General features: G+C 41.1%; 1 protein-coding gene and 1 non-coding gene across 2 annotated transcripts; both read right to left on the minus strand.

The window, feature by feature from the left end:
• Positions 1-958: 958 nt before the first annotated feature.
• Positions 959-1,033, minus strand: LOC142876801 (small nucleolar RNA SNORD28). Its single transcript, XR_012923618.1, has one exon. It is a non-coding gene; the product is annotated as a small nucleolar RNA SNORD28 (small nucleolar RNA).
• A 3,329-nt stretch (positions 1,034-4,362) lies between these two features.
• Positions 4,363-13,318, minus strand: RPP40 (ribonuclease P/MRP subunit p40). Its single transcript, XM_012768389.2, has 8 exons — positions 13,138-13,318; positions 11,482-11,626; positions 10,231-10,299; positions 9,315-9,410; positions 8,481-8,606; positions 5,964-6,162; positions 5,705-5,839; positions 4,363-4,582 (listed from the first exon to the last, which is right to left on the minus strand). Exons 1-8 carry the CDS (start codon positions 13,258-13,260, stop codon positions 4,384-4,386), a joined length of 1,092 nt encoding a protein of 363 aa, XP_012623843.2. The 5' UTR covers positions 13,261-13,318; the 3' UTR covers positions 4,363-4,383.
• Between the last annotated feature and the right edge of the window lie 12,078 nt (positions 13,319-25,396).

The raw sequence follows: 25,396 nt of genomic DNA on the forward strand, positions 1-25,396 counted from the left end.
CTACAAACGTTTGAGAATCAGTTTGTCAGTTCACACATGCACATGCACACGCACACACACACAAACAGGCTGCTGGGATTTGATAGGGACTGTATTAAATCTATACTGAATCCATATTTTGGGAGTGTGACATTTTAAGAATGTTGAATCTTCTGATCCATGAACACGGTGTATCTTCCCATTGACTTGGGTCTTCTTTATCATAGCATTATTCTGTAGTTTTCGGGGTACAAGTCTTTCTCATTTTTTGTCAGATATATTCCCAAGTACTTTTATGCTACTGCAAATACTGTTGGTTTTAAATTTTCAATTGTTCACTGCTATTAACAGCATATAGAAATAAAATTGATTTTTGTACGTTGCTTCATATCCTGTAACCTTGATATCCTGTAAACTCACTTACACTATTGTTCCAGTAGCTAGTTTGTAGACCACTGAATTTCCTACATAGACAATGTCTTCTGTGAATAGAGTTTTACTTCTTCTTTCTTTCCGACCTGGACATCCTTTATTTCTATTTCTTGCCCTACTGCACAGTCCAGAACCTTCAGTACAATGTTGAACAGAGGTGGTAAGAGCAGACATCCTTGATTTGTTCCTGATGTTAGGGGGAAAATATTTAGCCTTTTATAATTATGTTAGCTGCAGGATTTTGTAGAAGCCCTTTATTAGAGTGAGGAAGTTCCCTTTATTCCTAGTTTGCCTGATTACCAGAAACGAATGTTGGATTTTGTCAAATGCTTTTTCTGTATTGAGATAATTATACAATTATTTTTAGTTTGTTTATATGGTGAATTACATTAATTCTTAAATGTTAAATCAACCCTGCATTCCTTGGATAAATCTCACTTGATCATGACACACTATTTCTTATATTGTAAAATTTAATTTGCTAAACTTTCGCTTAGAATTTTTACCCTATATTCATGAGAAATATTGGTATGCAGTTTTTTACAACTACCATCAGAACTATAACACGCTATTAAGTGTTGTACCTCAGAGAGCATCATCTTATCAGTTTGAATCATGTGACTGTAGTTTTTTATAGTTTTTTCTTCTAACATTGTCTGGCCGGGGTACCAGGACAATTTTGGTACTAGGGTAATTCTGGTCTCATAGAATGAGTTTGAAAGTATTTTTTCCTCTTCAATTTTTTGAAAGAGTTATTTGTATCTGTAGCATCTTTAGTGATGTCACCTGTTTCATTCCTTATACTGGTAATTTCTGTCTTGTCTCTTTTTGCCCCTGATATATCTGGACTGGAGATTTATCAATTTTTTTTACCCCCAAAGAATAATCTTTGCATTCATCGATTTTTCTCTATTTTTTATTTCATTGAGTCCCACTTTGATCTTTATTATTCCTTTTCTTCTGCTTACTTTGGATTTTATTTTTTCTTTTCCTAAATTCTTAAAGAGGAAATTAAGGTCCCTGATTTGAGACCTTTCTTTTTCCTAATATAGATATATAATGCTACAAGTTTCCCTCTTAAGTACTACTTTAGTGGAAACTCACCAATTATATATATATATATATGTATATATATATATATATATATATATTAAAAAATTTTATTCACTTTACTAATTTCCCTAGGCTTATTTTGACTTAGGGATTATTAATAATTGAGTTTAGTTTCCTAAAACTTAGGGTATTTTCAAGGACATGTAATTGATTTCTAATTCCACTGTGGCCAAAGAACACACTTGTATGACAAATATTTTTGAATTTGAGACATTTTTAATGGACTATCATGTGGTCTATCTCTATAAATGTTCCATGTGTGTACTTGAGAACAATTTGTATTCTGCTGTTGTAGGGTGGAATGTTCTGTATCAACTAGGTCAGGTTGGTTGATAAGTCTCTACTATATTCTTGTTGATTTTCTGCCTACCTGTTCTATCAACTATTGAGAGAGGGGTATTAAATCTGATCATTGTGGATTTGCCTATTTCTCCTTACAGTTCTATTAGGTTTTGCTTCATGTGTCTTGAAGCTTTGTTATTAGATGCCAAACTTTGAGGCTGTTTTCTTCATTAGTTGACCGTGTTATCAGTATGAAATAATCTTCTTTAGTCTCTGGTTTATATTCTTTGCTCTGAAATCTATTTTGATATTAATATAGTGACTTCACTTCAACTTTCATTTAGCTAGTATCAGCATGGTACATCTTTTTCTCATCCTTTTAACCTACTTGTATCTTTATATTTAAAGTATATTCTTGTAGGCAGAATATAGTTGGGTCTTGTTTTTTCAATCTAAGCTGACAATCTCTGCCTTTTAACTGGGAGGTTTAAAGTATTTATGTTTAATGTGATTACTGATATGGTTGAGTCTCTTACCTTGCTATTTGTTTTCTACTCATCCCATCTGTTCTTTATTCCCTTTTACCACTTTTTCTGTCTTCTGGATTAATCCAGTGTTTCTATAATTCTATTGTTATCTTTTGTTAGTTTGATAGCTATGATTTTTTGGTTTGTCATTTTAGTGGTTGTTTTAGGGTTTATGGTACACATTTTTTTTTTTTGGAGACAGAGTCTCGCTTTGTTGCCCAGGCTAGAGTGAGTGCCATGGCGTCAGCCTAGCTCACAGCAACCTCAAACTCCTAGGCTCAAACAATCCTACTGCCTCAGCCTCCTGAGTGGCTGAGACCACAGGCATGCGCCACCATGCCCAGCTAATTTTTTCTATATATATTAGTTGGCCAATTAATTTCTTTCTCTTTATAGTAGAGATGGGGTCTCACTCTTGCTCAGGCTGGTTTCGAACTCCTGACCTCGAGCAATCCACCTGCCACGGCCTCCCAGAGTGCTAGGATTACAGGCGTGAGCCACCCTGCCCGGCCTATGGTACACATTTTTAACTTACCACAGTCTACCTTCAAGTGCTAATATATCACTTTGCATATAGTATAAGAACCTTACAATAGTATGCTTCCCTCCTCCTAGTCTTTAAGCTATTATGATCATCCATTTTACTTTTACATATCTTACAAATCCCACACTACTTTATAACTTTTGTTTAAACTATCTTTTAGAGAGATTTACAAAATAAATCATATATTTACCCGTGTTACTATTTCCCAGTGCCCATTCCATTGGGTAGGTATTTTCCTTTTGCCTGAAGGACATCTTTAAACTTTTCTTGTAGTGCAGGCCTGTGGGTGATAGTCTTGGCTTTTCTAAGTTTGAAAACATCTTTATTTACTCATATCTATTATTCTATTTTCACTGGAGACTAGTCTGCTGTTAAACCAATCCAGTGAACTTTCAATTTTAATTATGATATTTTTCATCCCTGGATTTCTATTTGGCACTTTCCCCATTCTACCTGGATATTTTTATACTCATCCTATTTGATCCCCCTTATTTAAGTATAAAACATATCTCATATTGTGCCTGGCACTCTAACATCTTAAATCTTTCTAGGCCTGCTTCTGCCCATTGTTCCTCCTGGCTCTGGCCTATTTTATGTTTGTGATTTTTGACTATGAACTTATATTCCTTAAAACTATCTCTTGAATTCTTCCAAAGACAATCTGTTTTGATTTGCCCATTACCTGGAAGGCCCTGAAAACTTATTATCACTTTAAGTTTTCTGACTGAGACTCTTTAAGACTACCTAGGTTGCATAAACAAACCACCTCAAGGGATGCCTATGATTCTATACGCACACACACACTCACTCGCGCCCTCTCTCAAGGGAGATGCTTTCAGTCAGGACAGGCAATCTTCCTTGTGTTCTGGGCTACGGGGGTTGGGAAGGATAGGTGAAGCGAGCAGGCTTATTCACAGTTCACCCTTACACTAGTCTATCCTTTCAGAGCCCCACACCACGAGGTCTCCTGTTAGCCTCTGACCTTAGGCAGGCCTTGAGCTGGGTCTGCCCTTCTCGTCCCCCACCTCGAGCTGTGAAACTTAAGATGTCAGAGTCACCAAACACAATATAAGGTATGTTTTGTACTCAAATAAGGTGGATTAAATTTAATGGGGTAATACATGAATAGCACGACAGAGACTGGTCCTGGTAAAGATGATATAAAGATTTCTTCCTATTATCTGAAAAAGCTGTAATGAGTAACAGCACACATCTCATCCAATGCTCTTAACACCCCGGTCCTGGCTCTTCAGACCTACTCTACCATGTAGTAACCTACACCCCGTGAGACACTGACAGACAGAAATCAACTACAAGCTATTCACTGGACAACACAGGCTCAGCTGCTGTGACAGACAGACCCCAAGTCCAGAGCAGAATGCTAGCAGATGCTATCTGAGAAACGTCATTATCACACAAGCCTGAGTGGACACAGAGTCTTTTACCATCAAGAAATCTGAAAACCAGCATAAACGTAAACAAAAATGATTTTAAATTTTGTATTTTTTATGGTGGACAGTCATCATTTGCCCCAACAGCCATATGAAGCCAATAGTCCTGGTTATTAAAAATCACAAAGTTGTATAAATGTTCCCCTCCTTTTCGAAAACCATGTTCATTTTCTCTCCATGAAACAGGGCTGTCTGCGAAGCCTTGAACTGACAACGTAACCCATGGGGCTAACTTCGGTTCATCAAAGTAGTGACTGAAAAACAAGACAATTTTTAACAAACAGGCAGAGTTAGGAATGTCTACATTTAAAAAAAAATTATTCAGAATAAGTGGTATTTCTGATGTTCTACTGAAGCTTAGATCTTAGCTTTAATTGATAACAATTAGGAAATGCAGATTAAATTCCTGATGCCATGTTGGAAATTTTATAAAAGTTTAATATACAACACACAAAACAAACTTCAGCTGTTCCCACCCTTATTCTGGAAGGTCATTTAAGATTAAAAGAACCCAAAGCAAAAAAACCCACAAAGTGTATAAGAACAGTTTCCCTCTTTTTATGAGTGCCATTCTCAGAGTCTCAGTAAACCAAAATGCTGCAGGATGATTCACCTGACTGTTGAAATCCAGCCGTCTTACTGAGGAAAATCAAAGTACTAAACTAATAAATGTGAAAAAGGATGTTGGGCTTAAAAAGGAAAACCTTTAAGACTTAAATCTTACTTTTCAGGAAGGAAGATTAAGAAGACATGCTTACTAAATAGGATTATGCTCAACTTATAGTCTTTTCGATATAGGATTTGAGTTTCTTTACATTAGACACAAAGTATTAAATAATATATTTTATTTATATAGTACCTCCCCAAATGAAAAAATCTATACTATTCTATGTAATTCTTGGCATATTATTAATGCCCAGTGATTCACAGAATTTTAGAGCTGGAAAATATCTTAGATAAGATTTGGATTCAAAGATAGTCAACTTACCCCCACCCCCACCTATTTCAAAATGAAATATTTTGTAGAACTTTAATACTTAAAACAGATCATAATTTGTTCCAGACAGTACTGCTGTGTTTTTAAGTGATATTATAGCTTCAATTGCACAAAATGGCCCTGGGGAGCAGAAGAGGGAATGAGCAGTTTATTTTCAAGAAGCACATTTAAGCTCTGCTGTTTTCTTTTCATAAGGACAAGTACTTGGCAATAGAATTTTCCTATCAGTGAGGATAGATAGGCCGTTTAAGAAGGCAAAGTTAGCACACTTGGAGCCCAAGCGAAAAAAGGGGACCCTGCAATGTAGAATAGCAGCACTTCCCCAGCACGTCACAGTGGCACTGACAAGCAAGATGTACAAGGCAAGAAGGGTTCTCACCAGAGCTGTTCCAGGAGGAGGTGTATCTTCTCCGGAAGTATGAAACCAGTGATTGTGCACAAATAAGCTTTGGCCACCACTGTGCTTGGCTGAGGACAGCAATAGGTTGATATGAAATTGTTAGGCTCATTATTTCTGTCACAAAAGAAAAAAAAAACACATTTATATCCATCACATGATCACTTCCAAATACTAAACTAGTATTAAAGCCGAGCAGCAAACGAGAGCCCTGCAAGATCCAGGGAGCTGAGATACGCACAAGCTGGTGTTAGTGAAGACGGCACCGAGCCAGTCGAAGAGCTCCAGCGCGCCGCAGGACACCTCTGGCGCTCCCCCAAGCTCACCGCTCTGCAGCACCGGGCACTGGAGATCTCTCACCGTGCTCAGTGATACTTCTGGCTGATGCTCTTGAATGTGGTAATTGGAAAAGTATGACATCATCACTGATTCTTCTACACCTTAAAACACACCATATAAAGCCATTTGAATGTCATAAACAAGTTCAGTGAATCCCGAACCTACCCCATTCCCATGTGGAAGCAGACAGGATTAAGTGAGCTGCAGGCAGTACAAAACTGTATTCAAACTGAAACCATTTAAAGCTGTTTTCAGCTCCTTGCCCAAGTTCTGTAAGAACTCATCTTCTTTCACACTTTTCCTGGAAAAGTACTATACTTTCAGATCAGATCCATACTAGTTTCATCATTTGCTTTAATAAGAAAATTTCAACTTAATGCATAAAACCAAAAACATTCCTGATATATGAATAACATTAAAGAACTCTACAGAGAAAGGAGCACTTTGCATAATCTCTATTAAAGGAAACAGAAGAGGAACTGAATGATGATATGACAGAATCTCATTCAAGTTTGCCTTTGAAAATCTAGTAAAACCCAGTGTATCTTTTCAGGGATGTTTGTATAGACAACAGCCTTGGAAGATAAGTTAGTGCCCTACTCCAGGACAAAGGGACAGCCTGCCTACTGTCCAGTATGATGGAAATAACATCTCCCTTCCTCTCTCTGGGGTAGAGATCAGCAGGTTTACCACCCATTTTGAAAGATTCTAGTTCCTTAAGCTCAGGTTCCTCTTCTGTAAGTAACCCACTGCATGTGCCAGCATCACCTGGCCCCAGTTTTCATCATCACTTTGTGTCACTCCATGGGAAATGAGACTTGGTGAACCGGTACAAATGCTGATACTCTTTGTGATGGTTAAGTATCAAGTGGACTGGATTAAGGGATACATAGTATGCTTGTATCCCTTAATAATGGCTGGTAAAGCAATATTTCTGGGTGTGTCTGTGAGGGTGTTTCTGGAGGAAATTGGCATGAGTCTGTGGACTGAGTGGGGAAGATCTGCCCTCAATGTGGGTGGGCACCATTCAGTTGGCTGGGGGGCCAGATAGAACAAAAAGGCAGAGGAAAGACAAATTCACTCTCTCCTGGAGTTGGGACACCCTTCTTCTCCTGCCCTTGGACATCAGAACTCCAGGTTCTTGCCTCTGCACTCCAGGAAATGCACCAGTGGTCCCCGGGGTTCCCAGGCCTTTGGACTCAGACCGAGAGTTACACTACCTTCTCTCCTGATTCTCAGCCCTTCAGACTTGGACTGAGCCACGCTACTGGCATCCTTGGGTCTCAAGCTTGCAGACGGCCTATCGTGGAACTTCTCAGCCTCCATAATTGCATAATCCAATCCCCCAATAAATCCCCTCCCACCCACCCCTCCATTCATCTCTCTTATTGGTCCTGTCTCTCAGGAGAACCCTAATATACTCTGACTACTGCTATTGCTGTGAAGAATTAAGTCCTTTATCTCTGACTCAGAAGTCACATGTCTTCTGTCAGCATCCACGACATTGTGGTAGGCCACCTTGTTAGCCTGCAAGTAGGGGAATATCTCAGACCTTTCAAAGTTCCTGACAAACCCTTAATTAGGGACCGCAGGAACAGAGAGCTATCCAGAACCCAGTGGATGGTCCTCATAGAAGACTTCATGTGACTGAAACTTCAATAGGTCAGTCTTCTTATTTACCATACATAGAAGGAGAGGTGCCAAAGTCCAGACCTAGGACTCGTGGAAGCAACCTGGAGCACCCAGTGACCAGAAACTTTCCATAAGGAGCAGACAAATGGGCATATTTCTAAATGGACCACTGTGCTTCTCTACCCTTCAGAGGAGAGTACTATACTATCGTAATTCCTGATGATTTGATTCATACAATCTCGTGATGGGCCGAAGATATACTTCTAAAAGGAGCAACACACATGGCAGTTGTAGGCAGATTACTATGTTTGGCGAACATCAAACTTTGAACTAAATTTAGTGTTCTAATGAATTAAAAGTTACAATAAATTTAACCTGACATTTAACAGTATGCTTTAGTTACTACCCTGTGATAATGAATAAGCAGACTGTATATGTAAGTATAATTGGTACTATTTTAATATATTGTAGCCAAGGCTATTTGAGGTATGCTGGATAAAATGGGAGAAACAGATAAAAGTGAGCTGGTCTGAAGCCACTCTCAAAATCTCTGGATCTACATACAATCCATGGAGACTGAGGCAGATGGCCTTCATGCCTAGATAATCCTGAACTATGCTTTTCAGAGACATCAAAACAGTTGGAGCAGCTTCCTTAATAATAATAATTATATACAAATGTATACAATATCCCATGACCCTCAGGATAAATCACCATTCAATACTCCTGTTAAATTAACAATTAGATTTCAAAATCACTGTATCATTACATAATTTATTCTTCATACCTGTATGATGCCAAGCCAAAAGAAAATCAAATTTCAATGGCTTCTTTTCTTTGAAGGACCAAGATATTCTTTTATACTTCTTAGAATCCAGGTTAAATGATAAATCCATCAAATCAATGGAAACAACTTTAAAAATGAAAACAGGAATATGTATTTAATTTTTATATATATGGCTTGCACTGTGGAGAAAATGTTATTTTTTTTTAAAATGGGATTTTCAGAAATTTCATGGATAGTAAAATAATTTTATTCTTCCTGCACTCCCTTTGGTTTACCAAATCAAAAATGCCCTTTAGTGGGCATTTCTAGCATTGAGAGGTATTAACAAGAGACATTTTAAATTCATATATTTCCTAGGTGAAAGGCCAAGGGCAGAGGACCTTGGGAGGTCAAATTTAATCTACTTATGGATTTGGCAGCTTTAACGATTGATGTTCAAGCCAGACACTGTCAACAGAACATCTCTTCACTCATGGGTGAATTTCTACCAGTAATCATAAAGACATGGGGAAATCAAAGGAAATTCTTTATTAAGAACAAATTATAGACCCCTATCTTGGATTTATTACTTTGAATTTTTGACCCAAAACATATATCTAACAGACCAGTCCAATTCTATGATCTTTATAAATTGCAATCTGCTGATGAAGAGAAATAAATTTACTGGCATCATCTTATCCTCTATAAAGCTCCTTGAGTCAGAAGCTTTACAAATAAAAAAAGCCATATTTTTCTGAACAAAGAGCTCAGAGACAATTCATGCCATTTACATTGAAATTGCTACAGGAAGATTACAGACTTGTTGAAAACTGGTGGAACACACATAGTACTTACTAAATTTCATAATTTTTCTGCCAGAATACTTAGATGGATGACCTTGAAGTCCACTTTCTTCATAAGTGTCTTTATCCAGTGATAAAATTAATTTCCCTATAAATTAAATAATTCCCATCAAAGAGATACTAAAAATATGACTTATGCTCTCTGACTAAAAGAAAGCAAGCCAAATTGAACAGTTAGATATCAGTGTAATAAACTGCATACAAGCATCTTATTTATAATACAAGAATATCATTTATACATATAATTTTATTATGTTAATAAGGATATTATTTATATATACAACAATATTATTTATAATAGTAGAACCATAAATAATCTAAATTTCTATTACAGACAAAATAAATCATGGTATGTTCATTCTTTTGACTGTCTTCAAGACATTAAAAACATTAAGTTAGAACTACATGAACTAATACGGAAAGATGTCTACGATGAGAAGCTTGGGAATAAAGGCACATTGAGAAACAGTGTAGTATATTGTAATTTATGCAAAAACAGAACAATTTTTGAATTTATAAATTTGTAGGAAACATGTGGAAGAATAAACATTAAACCGTTAACAACAGTTTCTTCTAAGGAGAGTGTGTTTGGAGAGAAGGGAGTAAAAGGGGAGACCTTTGCTTTACTCTCTATTGATCTGTATGATTTGACTTTTTTTCAGTATAGATCTCTTTTATAGTTAAAGGAAGAAAAAAATGGGCTGGGCGCAGTCACTCACACCTGTAATCCTAGCATGCCTGTAGTCCCAGCTACTCGGGAGGCTGAGGCAGGAGGACCGTTTGAGCCCAGGAGTTTGAGGTTGCTGTGAGCGAAGCTGATGCCACGGCACTCTAGCCCGGGCAACAGAGTGAGACTCTGTCTCAAAAAAATAAATAAACCTTTAAGAAATAAAAATATGAGTGTTTACCATTTGGTAGCAGGGCAACAGTATTATCTTCATCAATATTTGTATTGTATGTTAGTGCACAGCAAGAACCTGTAGAAAAAGTCCAGAAGAGAAATTAAAACAAAGAAGAAATCATACCTGCAAAATGTTAGTGGACTATTTTCACATGATAACAAATCTTCCAGGTAATTAACAGTCAGGATCTACCACTGCTCCAGCTCACCCAATAAGCCTAACACCTGCCAAGAGTAAGCTGGAGCACACAGAAGGCCAAGCTCCAGCTAGTTCCCTCCCCTGCCAAGGAGACCCTTGGCAAAAGGGCAATTTGTGCAAATTTACTATCATCTAGCAGAAAGTGGACTCTGAATGAAACATGTACCCTTGGGGATGCCGGCAGAGAGGCACAAAGTAGATACTAAGGAAGTGTATACACCTTAGAGGCAGAGTTCCAGGTTAAGATTCAAAAGCTTCTCCACCTCTCTGAGCCTCAGTTTCCTCAACTGTTAAATGGAGAGCACAGGCTTGCTTTACAGAGTTGCTGCCAGGGTTAAATTCGGTAAAATATTTTAAAATGCCCACTATAGCAAGTGTTCATGTTATTAACTGAGTAGCATCAGGCTTCAGAATGAGAGGTGCTACAAATGACCAGAATTCTTCACAGCTCCACTGGAGGGGATGAACTACCACAATCTAAGTGTGAGGCCACTGCACAGACTTACACAGTGAGGGTGGAATTGCTAAAGACACTCTGAAATATAGTTTCAAACAAATGGCTCCCAGGAAACAAGTAGAACCAACCAGTCAACTCAGCAGATGTGGCTGGGAATGGGGTGAGCAGAAGAGGATGAGTGCCACAGAATCTTGGAAGACATCGAACCCCAATGAACACCTGGCTCTGTGAACAGCAGCTGTGGTTGCAACCTTCTGAGACAGCCGCTGTGGGGACTGCTGAGAGCCACACACCCAACAGTGCATCTGAACACAGATCACAAGACTTTCTTCTCCATTAATCCTTGTTTTAAGATGATATACACTCATGTTATTAATACAACATCCCCATCCAACAATTGTGGACAAGTATAATCAGAAACCACCACTAAAGAGTAGGATGCGGACACTGAGGGACAGGCAGAGGGATGCATGTGTGCACTTGACCACACGGACATCCCCACAGGCCCTATTCAAAACAAGAGAAGAATCTTAGTATTGTGATGTGGTCTCCCTACCTTTCCTCACCTTGCCTTTGTTCACAGATGTTTCAGTTTTTCTTACCTTTCTTTACAAAGATGTTGATGAATTCCTGTGAAATTAATTCATGAAGAGGTAAATTCTTCACAAAGTAATAGGGTCCAATTTCCATGACCAGGTTTTTCAGTTCTTTTGATAGTATCCCACATTCAGGAATGAGAAATGAAACCTATTGGAACATGTCACACAAACAAGGTCTGACTTTCATGAAGATTAACACCCAGGTTTTTAAGAATGAAGTACGATCATGAAAATTGCTAACTATTTCTCCACAGGTCTTACTGGAACATATAAAGATAGGCAACAAAACTCTTAGGTTAATTTACCAATCTCAGGCAAAGAGAAATTTGACAATTCAAGTTTTTCATCCCTGCATTTGAACGTACAGTACAGGAAAGAGACTGAGCAGAAAAACTGTAAAGGAAACGTCTTGCATTTTATCTTTTGCAAATTAGCAATACTGTCTATTTTATGGCCTGTTCCTCTATTTTCAAGAAAATATAGTATAATTGAATATCCCTTGATTTGTTTACCCTGGTACTACCCTGGAATAAAGGCAAAAGAAATTTACGGATATGATTGTTAGGCGTATATATGTAAGCAAAGGTGCTCCTGGATGTTTCCATTTTCGAGACAGTAAAGACATTTATCTCTGACTGCTGTCTGTGATCAGCTTTCATCCAAAACAGAGATGTCAAAACCAGACAGGCTTCAAATGTTGCCCAAGTGCTGCATGTCGTGGAAGATGCACTCCCAAAGCTCGAACACCAGTCCATTCCTGATGGATAAGGGCACCACTTACGTCTCTGAGACACTGCCGAGTTAGGCCTGAGTTATTAGGCCAATCAATTTAAAGTGTAGAATGCTTAACCTGTCATCTTAAGTTTGTTTTGTTTTTTGAGACAGGGTCTTGCTTTGTTGCCTGGACTAGAGTGTTCACGACAACCTCAAACTCCTGGGATCAAGCGTTCCTCCTGCCTGAGCTTCTCTAGTAGCTGGGACTACCCGCGCCTGCGACGACAAACTAATTTTTCTGGTTTTGGCAGAGACAGGGTCTCCCTCTTGCTCAGGCTGGTCTCCAACTCCAACTCCAACCATCGTCCAGCCTGGGCCTCCCAACGTGCTAGGATTACGGTGTCCGGCCTTAAGTTTGTTTTTATGAAGTTTCTCAGATGTAAAAGCAGTTTCCATAATCAGTTTAGAAAAGCAGGCAGCTTCCTGCGCCAGGAAAGATCCACAGGTGTCCAGGTGGGAGAGGCAATCAAGCTGGGGAGGGAGCCGGTGGTGGAGACGAGGCGCGAGACCCGTCTAGGTTTTGGGCAAAAACGAGGTGCACGTGGCCGCCGGAGGATGCACGCCGCAGCGGTCACGCCCTCCTAACTCCCGGGTCCAGGTCCCGCCCCTCACATCCCTCCCAGGCACTCCCCGTGGGGTGGCGACTAGACAGGAATACGCAGTCCAGGGCGTTTTGGAAAGCTGCTCCCTCCAGGGCTGCGCCCGCCCCGCGCCCAGGGCATCCTGGGAGTTGTAGTCCTGAAGCCCCGCAAGCCACGGCTCGGGGAGGCTACTAGACTACAGCTCCCAGCATGCCCGGCGAGAGCCCTGTCCCTCTGCGTGCCGCAGGCGGTCCCGCCACCAGTCACCGAGCGCGGCCCGGAAGGCCCGTATGGCCGGACTCACCCTGTAATTGTGATAATGCGTCTCCACGAGATGCCGGTGGCGCGACTTGTCGTGTCCAAAGTTGGATTTCTCGCAAACCAGTAAGTGCCGTGGCGTCTCTCGAAGCCGGCGAAGCGTGGCCATGCTTTCCTGATTCCTGGCACCCGGGCCCCTGTGAGCCGCGCGCGCCCCGCCCCTTTCCTCCGCCGCGCCCCGCCTCCTCCCTCCCGCGGGCATGCGCAGTGCGGTCTACCGCGCACTTGGCCGCCTGATCCTCCCGGTGCGCCCGGGTAGTGGTGCTCGGTTTCTGGAGTGTTTTTACTTCCTAGGAAACTATGCAGAAGCGCGCTGAGGGGTGTCTGCAACCGTAAAGTCACTGCCTTAAATGGAAATAGCCAGTTCCTGGGAACCTGGCACTGGCCTTTCACAGCCACTTTTCCTCCATCCCCTCCAACCCTCGGAGCTGCCGTAGATCCTGCGTGGGACCCCCGACTTGCAGCTCGCCACACAGCGCCCCTCGGACCTGCGATCTGGCCGGCGGCCCATGCCTCAGGCCGCTCCAAGGGACTGCTTTCTGCCACTCTTGCAAAAGCAGAAAACACCTCGGTGGAAAGGCCCAGTTCCTGCATTGTGCAGTGGGAAATGCAGCTGCACAGTTAAGTAAACGCCTAAGCTGCTTTTCCGACTCCTCAGGTAGTCTGGTTCACGGGACTTGGTTATCTTCTTGGGGACCTCGTGGCCATGGTTAATTAACGTGGGCTAACAGAACCAAAAGTTCACGTTGGTCCTTCCCAAAAATGTTAAGTCTATGAGGGAAGGTAGTACACAATTTGTGCATTTCTGCCCTATCATGGGATTCCTTTGAAACCACTTTTTTCCTTTTTTTTCTTAAACCCTCTCATGAGAAATCAGATGAAACCACTTTTAATATCTCTTTTTAAATACTCCTTCAGAACTATTAATACTTTTGCATTTTTAAAAATTAATTTATTTTTTAGAGACAGGGTTTCACCCTTCGGCTGGGCTTGATCATAGCTAATAGCAGCCTCAAATTCCTGAGTTCCAGCGATCCTCCTGCCTCAGCCTCCTGTTTAACTGGGACTCTAGGCTCATGCCAACACAGCTGGATAAGTTTTAAATTTTTTTGTAGACTGGGGTCTCGCTGTGTTGCACAGGCTGGTCTTGAGCTTCTGGCTTCAAGTGATCCTTCTGCTTTGGCCTCCCAAAGTGCTGTAATTACAGACATGAGCCACTGTGCCTGGCCCGGAACTGCTTTTAATAATTTGTTGCTTTTGGGGGTTACAGTGATAAGTCATTTCTCCATTTGGTTTTTCTGATTAACTGCATTACAACATGCTTCTCAAACTGGAGAATACACAGCCCCAGTTCTGCACAGGGAGGATGCAAAACAGCAGAATTTTGGTGATACTTCTTCATGGAGCGTCAGTTTTACTACAAGATTTGGAAGAAATGGAGTTAGGTAATTTGCAAGGTAAGTAGTTAAAATTGTAAAACTAAGACAAAGCTGGAAAGCCATCTGTCATTGATAACTAATCTGTGACTGAAATGTCAGACTTTTTCCAAGAAAAAAAACTAATGACAACCTATTTCTGATTATTTTAATTGCCAAAATTGGAAGGCATAGGAAGTCAGTCAAAAACCCTACCAAGAACCTAAATCACAACATGACTCCTAGATATATGTTGCAAGTAGTATGCTAAGATATAAAATGCTTAAAACATTGCTTCTTGATCACCTCAAACTTAATATGGTTTTTAACATACCATTACTTTGTGGACACTAGCAGAAGCCTGTGACCAGCAACATCACATACGTACATCTCCTTTGTCAATACTCCAAAGCCTTGTAAAGTGATTAGCATGGTTTTGATAGTCTACCAATTGTATTTGGAAGCAACATGAAGCTTTCCCAGCAAACCATTTAGTTTAAAATCTTGCATTTTTTGAAGATTCAAAACAAATTTTACCTATGTAAATATTGCTCAAAAATATATTGTGAGATAAATAGCTGCTGAGCAGTTTGGGTATTAAAAACTAAGATATGTTCTTCCAGAAAACTACTAATTGGGGAATGCTTATATTATTAAATAAATGGCAAGAATCCCATTTATTTTAAAGATTGAAGCTACAACTTCAAATACATTAGGGATTGAGGGGTCCTTTTAGTCTGCAACCCTAGAGTTCTGGAGTTGTGTGTGTGTCGACGATCTCTTGCCATCATCAGCAGACAGGCATGCCTTAATGTTGTGCATTAAGCAAGCAGACCTCCTGTGACCCCGATTCCTCCCCATTTACCATTCTGTCTCTCTGCTCCATTCAAGTTGCTCTCCTTTGTGTTCTCTCAAGAGCCCATTCCCTTCTAGCTGTCCCCCATACCACTTCTCTGACATGGCCTTTGTCCAGGTCACCAGTGATCTCCATTGTGCCAAATTCAATGCTGAGTGTTTTTATCTCAATCTTTTGGCTGCATTTGACTTAGATAATACAATTGAACACTTCCTCCTCCTTGAAACTCTTTCCTCTGGACTTTTGAGATCCCCCTCCTGGGTTTCCTCCCACCTTTTTCTATCCTCTTCCTCCTCCACCAAATCTTGAGTAACCCTCTGTCCCGTTCTCTCTCCTATGTACCTCTCTTCTCAGAGTGACCCTACACAGTCCCACAGCTTTAAGTCTCAATAGTCTGCTGGTAACCCCCAGGAGAGGGGTGCTCTTCCCCAGGAGAGCACCCAAGTGACTCCAGCACAGTAGAGAGTGACTCCACTCTCTACTCAGCATGCAGAGGAATCTCTTGAAAACGTGAAAAACATGATATATGCCTCCCATTCCCATATAGACCTTGCCACTGGCTTTCCATCATGGTAGAATAAAAGCTTAGACAACCTGGCCCTGCCTTCCTCTTCAGCCTCATCTCCTACCCTTGCTTGTTCATACTGTACCAGACTTTCTGGTCTTTAGAGCTGAAAGCAATCTTAACTTATAAACAGGTACTAGACATAGAGTCTGGAGTATAGGGCATAGAAGGAAAAGTGTAAGAATGAAGGGCCAGAAATGATATTTTTTAAAAAAGCACATGAAACTGAAAACCTAACTGATCTGTATACCCCAAAGAATGTTGTGACACAATGAATCTTTTAAAAAAACTAATAGACTTGCAAAAAGAATGGAAATATCTTCATCATATTCCAAAAACAAAATTATATACTTAGTAAACATAAAAGGGCAAATATTTTACACATCACATTTCTAGGCCATAATTAATAAAATTAGAAATAACAGAATTTAAAGATGCTCCTTGAAAATGTTAAAATATTCTTGTTAATAAATAAATGCCAGGTTCAGGTACAAATGTAAAACACAATTACAGTGCCTATAAAAGTGTTTGCAAATATATCATAACCAGATACATGCGGTGTTAGTGAAAGGACAGAGCTGTCTTGGCTGCTCCCAGCTCCCTGAGTGCCTAGGTTATTCTACTTGGAAGCCTAGCTCCTCCTCAGAGTCATTTAACATCATCTCTTTACAATTAGGAGCAGCGTGCACGGAAATGTGGCTTTGCAGACACCAGCACTAAATCAGAGGACTCTCTCCTGCTGAGCCTGAACTGGACCTCACAGTCCTTGTCAGCATGGAGTTCCAGGCAGCTGCTGTGCATCAATTCGTGTTGGTTTACAGCAGGGGTCCTCAAACTTTTTAAACAGGGGACCAGTTCACTGTCCCTCTGACCGTTGGAGGGCCGCTGGAGAGTGCAGCGCACATTCCACACATGCACACTGTGGGCCCCGGACAAGTCAGCTGCTAAGCAGGACAGGCAGCGGCTGCAAAAACACCGACAGGCTGGATGAATGTCCTCAGTGGACCGCATGTGGCCCACAGGCCGTAGTTTGAGGACACCTGGTTTACAGGATCAAAACTACCCTCAGACAACAGAGTGGAAACTGGCACCAATTGCAACAGAAAAAAATTGATGGCCCCTGCTGTGGTCTGAATATTTGTGCCCCCCAAATTGGTATGTTGAAACCCAGTCACCAACATCAGTGATAGTGTTAGGAGGTGTAGGGCATTTGTGAGGTTATGAATAGGATTAATGCATTTATAAAAGAAGCTCCAGGGCCAGGCACAGTGGCTGACACCTGTAATCCTAGCATTTTGGAAGGCTGAGGTAGGAGGATCACTTGAAGGTAGGAGTTTGAAACCAGCCTGAGCAAGAGCAAGACCCCTGTCTCTACAAAAAGTAGAAAAAGTAGCTAGCTGTGTTGGTGCACACCTGTAGTCCCAGCTACTGGAAAGGCTGAGGCAGGAGTTCAAGGGTACAGTGAGCTATGAGGACTGCACTCTAGCCAGGGTGACCGAATGAGCCCCTGTCTCAAACAAAACAGAACAAAACAGCCCCAGAGAGCTGCCTTGCCCCTTCTACCATATGAAGACATGCTGAAAAGATACCGTCAATGAACAAGAAAGTGGGCCCTCCCCAGCCACCTGTCTGTCATCACCTTGATATTGGATTTCCCAGCATTCAGAATTGTGAGAAATAAATTTCTGTCGTTTATAAAACACCCAGTTTATGGTATTCTGTTATAGCAGTCCACATGGGCCAAGACAGCCCCCAAGAAGAATGTATGATCTGCCTGGGATCCAGGTGGCTTCATTTCTTCTCTCGCGGGCTGCTCTCTCTAGCTGGTACAGAGATCAGTGAAGCACACAAACATGTCAAACGTGGCAACTACGTAGGCCATGTCAATATGTGGAAGTGTACAAGTGAACTAATTTTAAAAGCAGAACACAAAATATTTTGTAGTCTACTCCATCACGTTTTCATAGATTTGGAAGAGATTTTGGAAATGGCTGAAATTTTTTATGCAACTCATTCCTTTATTTTGTTTAAGCTTTAAAACATACATTGGTACATAAACAATTTAAGTCTTAGCTACCCAGAAACTCCAAATATCTAGAAGGAGGCATTTCCCAAAGGTCTGTATAATTTGGATTTTACTACAGTTTGAAAACTGTTAAGGGCTAATGCAGTTGATGAAATCATATATACTCACAGAAAAGAGCAATTGCTATAATATATACAATTATTAACCATTATATAATACCTATAATGTATCAGGCACTGCTGTGTACTTTATATTCAGTATCTCGCAGGCATCCTCTGTGAAGTAGGCTTTACTGTCTTCAATTTAGAGTACTATTAATTATTACAGTAAACTACACAGAATTGAATCACTTTAAACATGGAATACTATAAAAAATACAATATTGAATGAAAAATACAAGTTATAGCGTAGGTATAGAAAATCTCAAAACTTACAAAGTTAAACAATATTTACACATCCATATACTTAAGACTGTAATGAAAGCCAAAGGAATAATTGTTTTAAAACTCTAGATGAATGGTTCTCCTAGATGGGGGAGGCAAAGATTAGACTTGGGAAAGATCATGCAGAAGGCTTCATAGGTAGTGGTGCAGTTGTATATATTAGATAATTATCGGTAGAGGGTATTTCTTTTATTTTCCTTTATAGCATATATATGTATATATAATTTTGTATGTATAAAGTAGTTCACAACTTTTTATAATTATAAAGCAATTGTCTTGAGACAACCTTACAATTGTTACAATTGTTGACAACTTACAATTTACTTAAAGTGTACAATGACTTTCAGAATATTTGCGGATATGTGCAGCCAACACCACAGTCAATCTTAGAATATTTTCATCATCTCAAGAAGAAACCCCACACCCTTTATCTATCACCCTCCTCCATCCTCCTCCCCCAGCCTTAAGCAATCATGATATTTGCTTGGTTTCTGCAAACTTGTCTGCAATCATGATATTTGCTTGGTTTCTGCAAACTTGTCTTTCTGGACATTTTACATAAGAGGAATCATAACGTGGACTTTTGTGACTGGCTTCTTTCACGTGGCATAAAGTCTGCAAGGTTCGCCCAAGCTACAGCACGTGTCTGTACTTCATTCCTTTTTAGGGCCATCATCATTTTTTTAAACATTCTTTATTTTGAATGCTGAGGAAAAATGGTTTAGTCAGAGGAAATAAGAAGTTTCTCTGGAGATCCCAAAGGACCTAAAACGACTTCCAAGATCTCTGGAGGTGACTGAGACTGATTCTTGTTCCAGAATATGACTGACTTTTCCCAGAACTGGGACTTCTGTGCTGCGGGTTGGAGTTTTGGCTCCAGTGTGAATGGGGTGGGGCAGTTATTTTACTGAGGGAAGGGGACAGAAGTGGATGAAAGAAGAGACACCACAGAGGGTGGGAGGGCTGGAGGGAGCTGCCTTAAGGGGACCGAGCAGAGCTGTGGGCGGGGACAGGACAGGTGCAGGTGCAGCCAGGTCCAGGCTCTGAGGCAAGGAAAGGGGGATGCTGGAAGATCGTTGGCCGTAAATCCGGAATCCCAGCAGCTGGAGTCGCAGGGGGCCTGGTTGCCCCTCACAGGCAGGGCTCGGGGCTGGGCAGTGGGGCGGAGGCTCGGGCCCAGGCAGGGGGTTGGCGGGCTCCTGCGCTGTCTATCTGTGCCTGGAAGTCCGTGGCGTGTTGTGGGGAGCTTTAGAGAGAGCCTGCATTTATCCCTCATGCCAGTTGAAAGTATTTATTTGTTTAATCAACGACCTCTTAGTGGCGTGCCCGCTGTGACGGACACTGCGAAGCACTGCAGGCACGGCATCACACATCCCTGCCTTGCAGGGACCTCCCCTCTCAGGAGCACTTGTGATTTTTTTCCCATCCGTCCGCGGTTCCTGGAAGGGTAGGAACTGCATAGAATGGGAAAGTTACAACTATTGTTGATTAATAATTGAAGAAATGAAGCTTTTTACATTCACATTTTTTAAACAAAAATGCAGCATCTGAATAGATATAGCGTTTCTATATTATGATGAAAAACCAATCGGTCACACAACAGTATGAATATCCTTGACACTGCCGAACTGTACACTTAAAATGGTTAAGATAGTTAAGTGTCATATTGTGTATATTTTGCCATAATTAAAAATAAGAAAAAATGCAGTATTTGAGATGCAGAACTCTGAATCTTTGGCTTTTTTTTAAAGGTAGCAATACACACAAAATAGGAATTGAAAAAACTAATTTCCCAATATTAATGTTCACATTGATGTCAATGGGAGGTGTTTGTTATGGGGTTCCCCCATAAAAAGTAATTACATACTTAGGTACATCAGATGTTTTTATTAATATAAAGGGAGATGGTGAGAAAAATAAATATGTGACACATAATAAAATGACACATACTTAAATTTTCTTGCATTTCAAACTAACTGTGTGATTATTACATGGATTTATTGATCTGAAATTTTGTCAGTAACACATTTATTTACAGTTAAAATGTGGATTTCGTCTCTTTTTTTCCTCTTAAGTTCAATCATATTCCTGAGCAGCCATCAAAGCATTTTTACACCCAGACAGGGTGTCTCTCCCTGAAAATGTTGTTTATTGGAAAAGAAAAAGGACATTCCTTGAGTGAGCTAACCTTGGCTGTTGTGCTTGCTTTCACTAGAGTGTTACTTATTTAGCATGCTTGTGAAGTTTTGCTCCCTTCGTAATGTCGTGGCCCCTGTCTCCCTGAATTCAGCAAGCACAGTCCCATTACAACCCCAGTGGCAAGTGCAGGGCACCCTCTCAGTCTGGAACCCCGGGTGCATGAAGGGTCTTGGGAACTTACTGAAAGCGTTGGAAGACGTGTCCCATTTTTATAACGCACATGCTTGTGAATATTAGGTGCAATGTGACTTTAGGTTCAATTCGTCATGTTCTTTGTCCTAGTTGTGGCCTGCAACTAGTATTTCAGGTGTTAGAAACTAAAAGTGCTGACAAGCCATGGAAAGAAAAACCCTGTGGTTTCTGAGAGGTTCAAACTTAATCTTGGCCTTGTTCCCTAATCACACTGGAGGAAGAAAATGTATGAAAATGGAAATGTAAGGATCTGCAGCCAATCCTTGGAAAACTTGCTAAATTGTAAAGGTCTTGAGGATGAAGACAGCGTCTTCTCATTGATTCTGCAAACCCAGTGCAAAATGATGTCGAATCCTAGGATGATATTGAAATGAATGTATCGTGTTTAATATTAAACCTAAAATGTAAGGTTATATTGGGGTGAAAAACTTTGTTAAACCTTTATTCACAAATGGAAACAATAAAGTGACAAATTATTTTTAAATTTCAGATTTCATAACTTTCCTGGCCTCTGGTCTTTTGAGGAGGCAACTTGAATTTTGAAAAGGGAGACAGTCCTCTAGGGCAGCAATGTCCAATAGAATAGGTGACCCATGCTGTAATTAAAAATTTTCGGCCGGGCATGGTGACTCACGCCTGTAATCCTAGCACTCTGGGAGGCTGAGGTGGGCGGATTGCTCAAGGTCAGGAGTTCGAAACCAGCCTGAGCAAGAGCAAGACCTCATCTCTACTATAAATAAAAAAGAAATTAATTGGCCAACTAATAGACATAGAAAAAATTAGCTGGGCATGGTGGTGCATGCCTGTAGTCCCAGCTACTCGGGAGGCTGAGGCAGGAGGATCACTTGAGCCCAGGAGTTGAGGTTGCTGTGAGCTACGCTGATGCCATGGCACTCACTCTAGCCTGGGCAACAGAGTGAGACTCTGTCTCAAAAAAAAAAAAAATTTTTTTCTAGTAGTCACATTAAAAACAGGTGAAATTGATTGTAATAATATTATTTATTTAACCCCGTATATCTAAAATGCTATTTTAATGTGTGATGAATATAAAATTATTAATGAAGTACAGTTATGCATCACTCGACAATGGGAATACATTTCAAGACCTGTCATTAGTCAATTTCTTTGTTGTGTGACCATGACAGAGTGTACTTACACAAACCTAGGGGTACAGCCTACTACACGCCTAGGCTGTGTGGTTGCCTGTGGCACCTGAGCTACACACCTGCACAGCATGTTTCTGTACTGAACACTGTAGCCAGTTGTAATACAATGGTATTTGTGTATCTAAACTAGAAAAGGTACACTAAAAGTACATTATAATCCAATATTATAATCCTAGGGGATCACTATCATATATGTGGTCTACTGTTGACCAAAACTTCATTATGCGGTACATGACTGTATTTTACATTTTTTTTTGTACTAGATCTTTCAAAGGTACCCTGTATCTCACAATTCCAGCACATCTCAATTCAGAGCAGACACGTTCCATGTGTCAGTAGGCCCACGTGGCTGGTGGCTGCCACTTTGGCAGTGCAGCTCTGAGGGCTCTGTCTCCCCCAAACTCAGGAAGGTGAAGCATCTGAACCCCCTCTTCTCTGCCAGCAATGAGGGAGCACCACCTCCCTACCCACCTCTTCCCTCAGGCCTAGAGTGGGGGTGATGGTACCCCAAGAGAGCAGAGGGCTGCAAGCAGGAAGTGTAGAACAGTGGACTGCTGCTTCCACCTTCTGCTTAGCATGGCTCCATCCCCGCGCAGAGACCATCCACGAGCAAAGGGCAGTGGGGTCCCAGGAGGAGGGAACCCCATGCTTTCAGATCTGTCTATAGCTTTTACCTCCAGACTTTAGATTTGGAAGGAATAAAGGCAAACTTCTTACTTTGTAATTTGGCTTTGGGGCCCTAGTGAACAGGGTGTGGCTGTCTGTTTCCTCCTGTGGTGTGGGGTGGTGTGTGAGTTGAAGCATCGATCACATGCATACATGTCTGTTAATGGGGAAAAAAGCCCAGGATCTGTAAAATAATTTAAAGAAGTTTATTCTAAGCCAAATATGAGTGACAATGGCCCCGAGCTACATAGTCTTAAGAGTTCCTGAGAAAGTGTGCCAGTTTGGTTTTATATGTTTTAGGCAGACAGGAATTGCAGTTAAAATAAAAAATCAGTACATGGAAGGTCTACATTGGTTTGGCTTGAAAAGGCAGGACATCTCCAATCAGGGGCTTACAGGTCACAGGTGGGTTCAGAGATTGACTTACAATTGGTTAAAGAAATAAAGGTTTGTCTAAGGCTTTGACTTAGTAGAAAGGAATGTTTTAAGATAATGAAGTCTATTAATCGCAGAGCCAGCCACACTGTACTAACTCAAAGTGATCTGTGAAGCCAGTGGGTGGCCTGCTGGTGTGACTTAACCTTTGCCTTTGCATGGCCTTAGGTCCTGTTTGCAAGTTCGTATCTCATTGCCACAAAGAGTCCGTTTTGTCAGTCTTATGATCTCCATGTTAACATTAATGCTGGTCAGTTGTAGTGTCTAGACTCCAAAAGAGAGGAGGAATAAGGAGGCCTAGCCAACCTTCCTTTCCATTATAGCCAAGAACTCAGTTTTAAGGTTTTTCTGGGGTCCTCTTGGCCAAGAGCAGGCCTTTTCAGGCAGCAGAGGGGCTTAGGATTTTATTTTTCATTTAGGGTGCCTACTTTTTGCCAGGTAACTTGTAATCAACAGGTCATTGAATCCTGTGTGCACTGGATTTGTGTATTAGTTTGCTATTGCTGTATAACAAACCATCCCAAAACATTCAGCTCATGATTGAGCTGGTAAGCAATTCAGGCTGGGCTCAGCCAGGCTCCTTCATGCACATGTGTGTGTAGAGAGTGATTTTAGCTGCTGCATCTCTGCTTCTGGGGGTCAGCTGGCTATCAACTGGGCACCTTGGTTCTCCTCCCCCTGGTATCTGATCCTCCAGCAGGATGATGGGCTTGTTCTCATGGAGATGGCAGGTTTCTAAAAGAAAAAGCATAAGCATTCAAGATCTTTTGAACCTAGACCTGAAACTGACACGCTGTCATACCCACTGTATTCTATCGGCCAGAGCAAAGAAGCCCAGCCCAGATTCTGCCTCTCAAGGGGACAGCTGTGAAATCCCATAGCAAAGAGCTTGGATGCAGAGAGGGATGAAGAACTGCCACTGTTTTTTCAATCAGTATCATTATGCCTTTTCTTGCAGATGAGGTTTACATAACTGCTCCGGGTCAAGTTCAAAGCCCAACAGTTACTAAGCAGTTGTGCCAGGACTCAGTCGCAGTAACTGTGCCTGCCCCTAAAGCTCACGCGCCTCCATAGAACAGACTACGCCTGCAGCTTGCCTAGGCCTTTGAGGTCCTGGAAAGTGACTCTACTGCAGCAGCAGGAGGGTTCCATTGGAATTCCCGTCCATCTGGCACTCACCATTCACCATTTGGAATAATCCCCTCCAGAGAATACATGAGTGTCCTGGAAGGATTTGGAATAATTTAGGGAACGGCTAAGAGCTGAGTTCAGAAATAAACACACTAGCAATATACTTTTCATTTCTAATTATAAGAGAAATTTGAAAACACATACAGTGCACTCCACGTTTGCAAATTCTTTTCATCCTTTTTTAGTATTTGTAGGCTATTTATGATTTTCAACTCTAAATCAAATTGTGCCTGAAACAGCCTCTTACTCTAAAAAACAAGTGACATAAAGATAGAACTTCTGAGAAGATATTTCCTCCTGCTGCAACTTATCCAAACAGCTGAGTGCATCTTAAAGCAGTCCTCTGATTTTAACAGGGCAAAGCTATGTCTAACACCCCAAACTGGGGCAAATTCCCATGGGGCAAATTCCCATAGCGCATATGGAAATCATGCACAACTAAGGCATCCCTCACCCTGAACCAGTGGTCCACATCCTTGGCTGCACATGAAAATCACATGGGGGGCTTTTAAAATTCCCAAAACCCAAGTTGCAACAGACCAATTAAATCAGCTTCCCTGGAGTAGGACCTGAGCAACAAACAGTGTTGCTGAAGCTCTCCAGGTGATTACAGTGCTCATCCAAGGCCGAAAACCACTGCTTTAGACCGACATCTTTTGGTGAACTAGTTCCAAATGATTTCTCAAATAAATGGAAAATGTTTGATGCTGAGTGTAGACTTCCAGTTTTACCTGTATTACCTACTTACAATCTTTGCACAAAGTGACCCTCTACTATTTGGTTTGTTCCTGACTCAGCCCGATTGCACAAGCATTGAGGGCATTCTATGTGGCAGGGCGCTGCGCAAGGCGCCATGCCTTCGTGAGTGTCACCTTGGGCAGGGGCGGCGGAGTGGGGACTTTGCTGCACCATAAAGACTGGAAATCATGCCACTTACCAAACTGAGGCAAAAATGTAAAGACCTGAAGGTTAGGACATGAATAGATACTTTGGAATATTAAAATCCATCTGATGATGCTGTGAGCAAACCGGTTCCAAAATGCTATTATTCTGAAATAATTGAGTTAGGATTTTTGTGTCAGTGTGATGCT

The sequence above is a fragment of the Microcebus murinus genome, chromosome 15 (genome assembly GCF_040939455.1).
Source record: "Microcebus murinus isolate Inina chromosome 15, M.murinus_Inina_mat1.0, whole genome shotgun sequence".
Classification (NCBI taxonomy): domain Eukaryota; kingdom Metazoa; phylum Chordata; class Mammalia; order Primates; family Cheirogaleidae; genus Microcebus; species Microcebus murinus.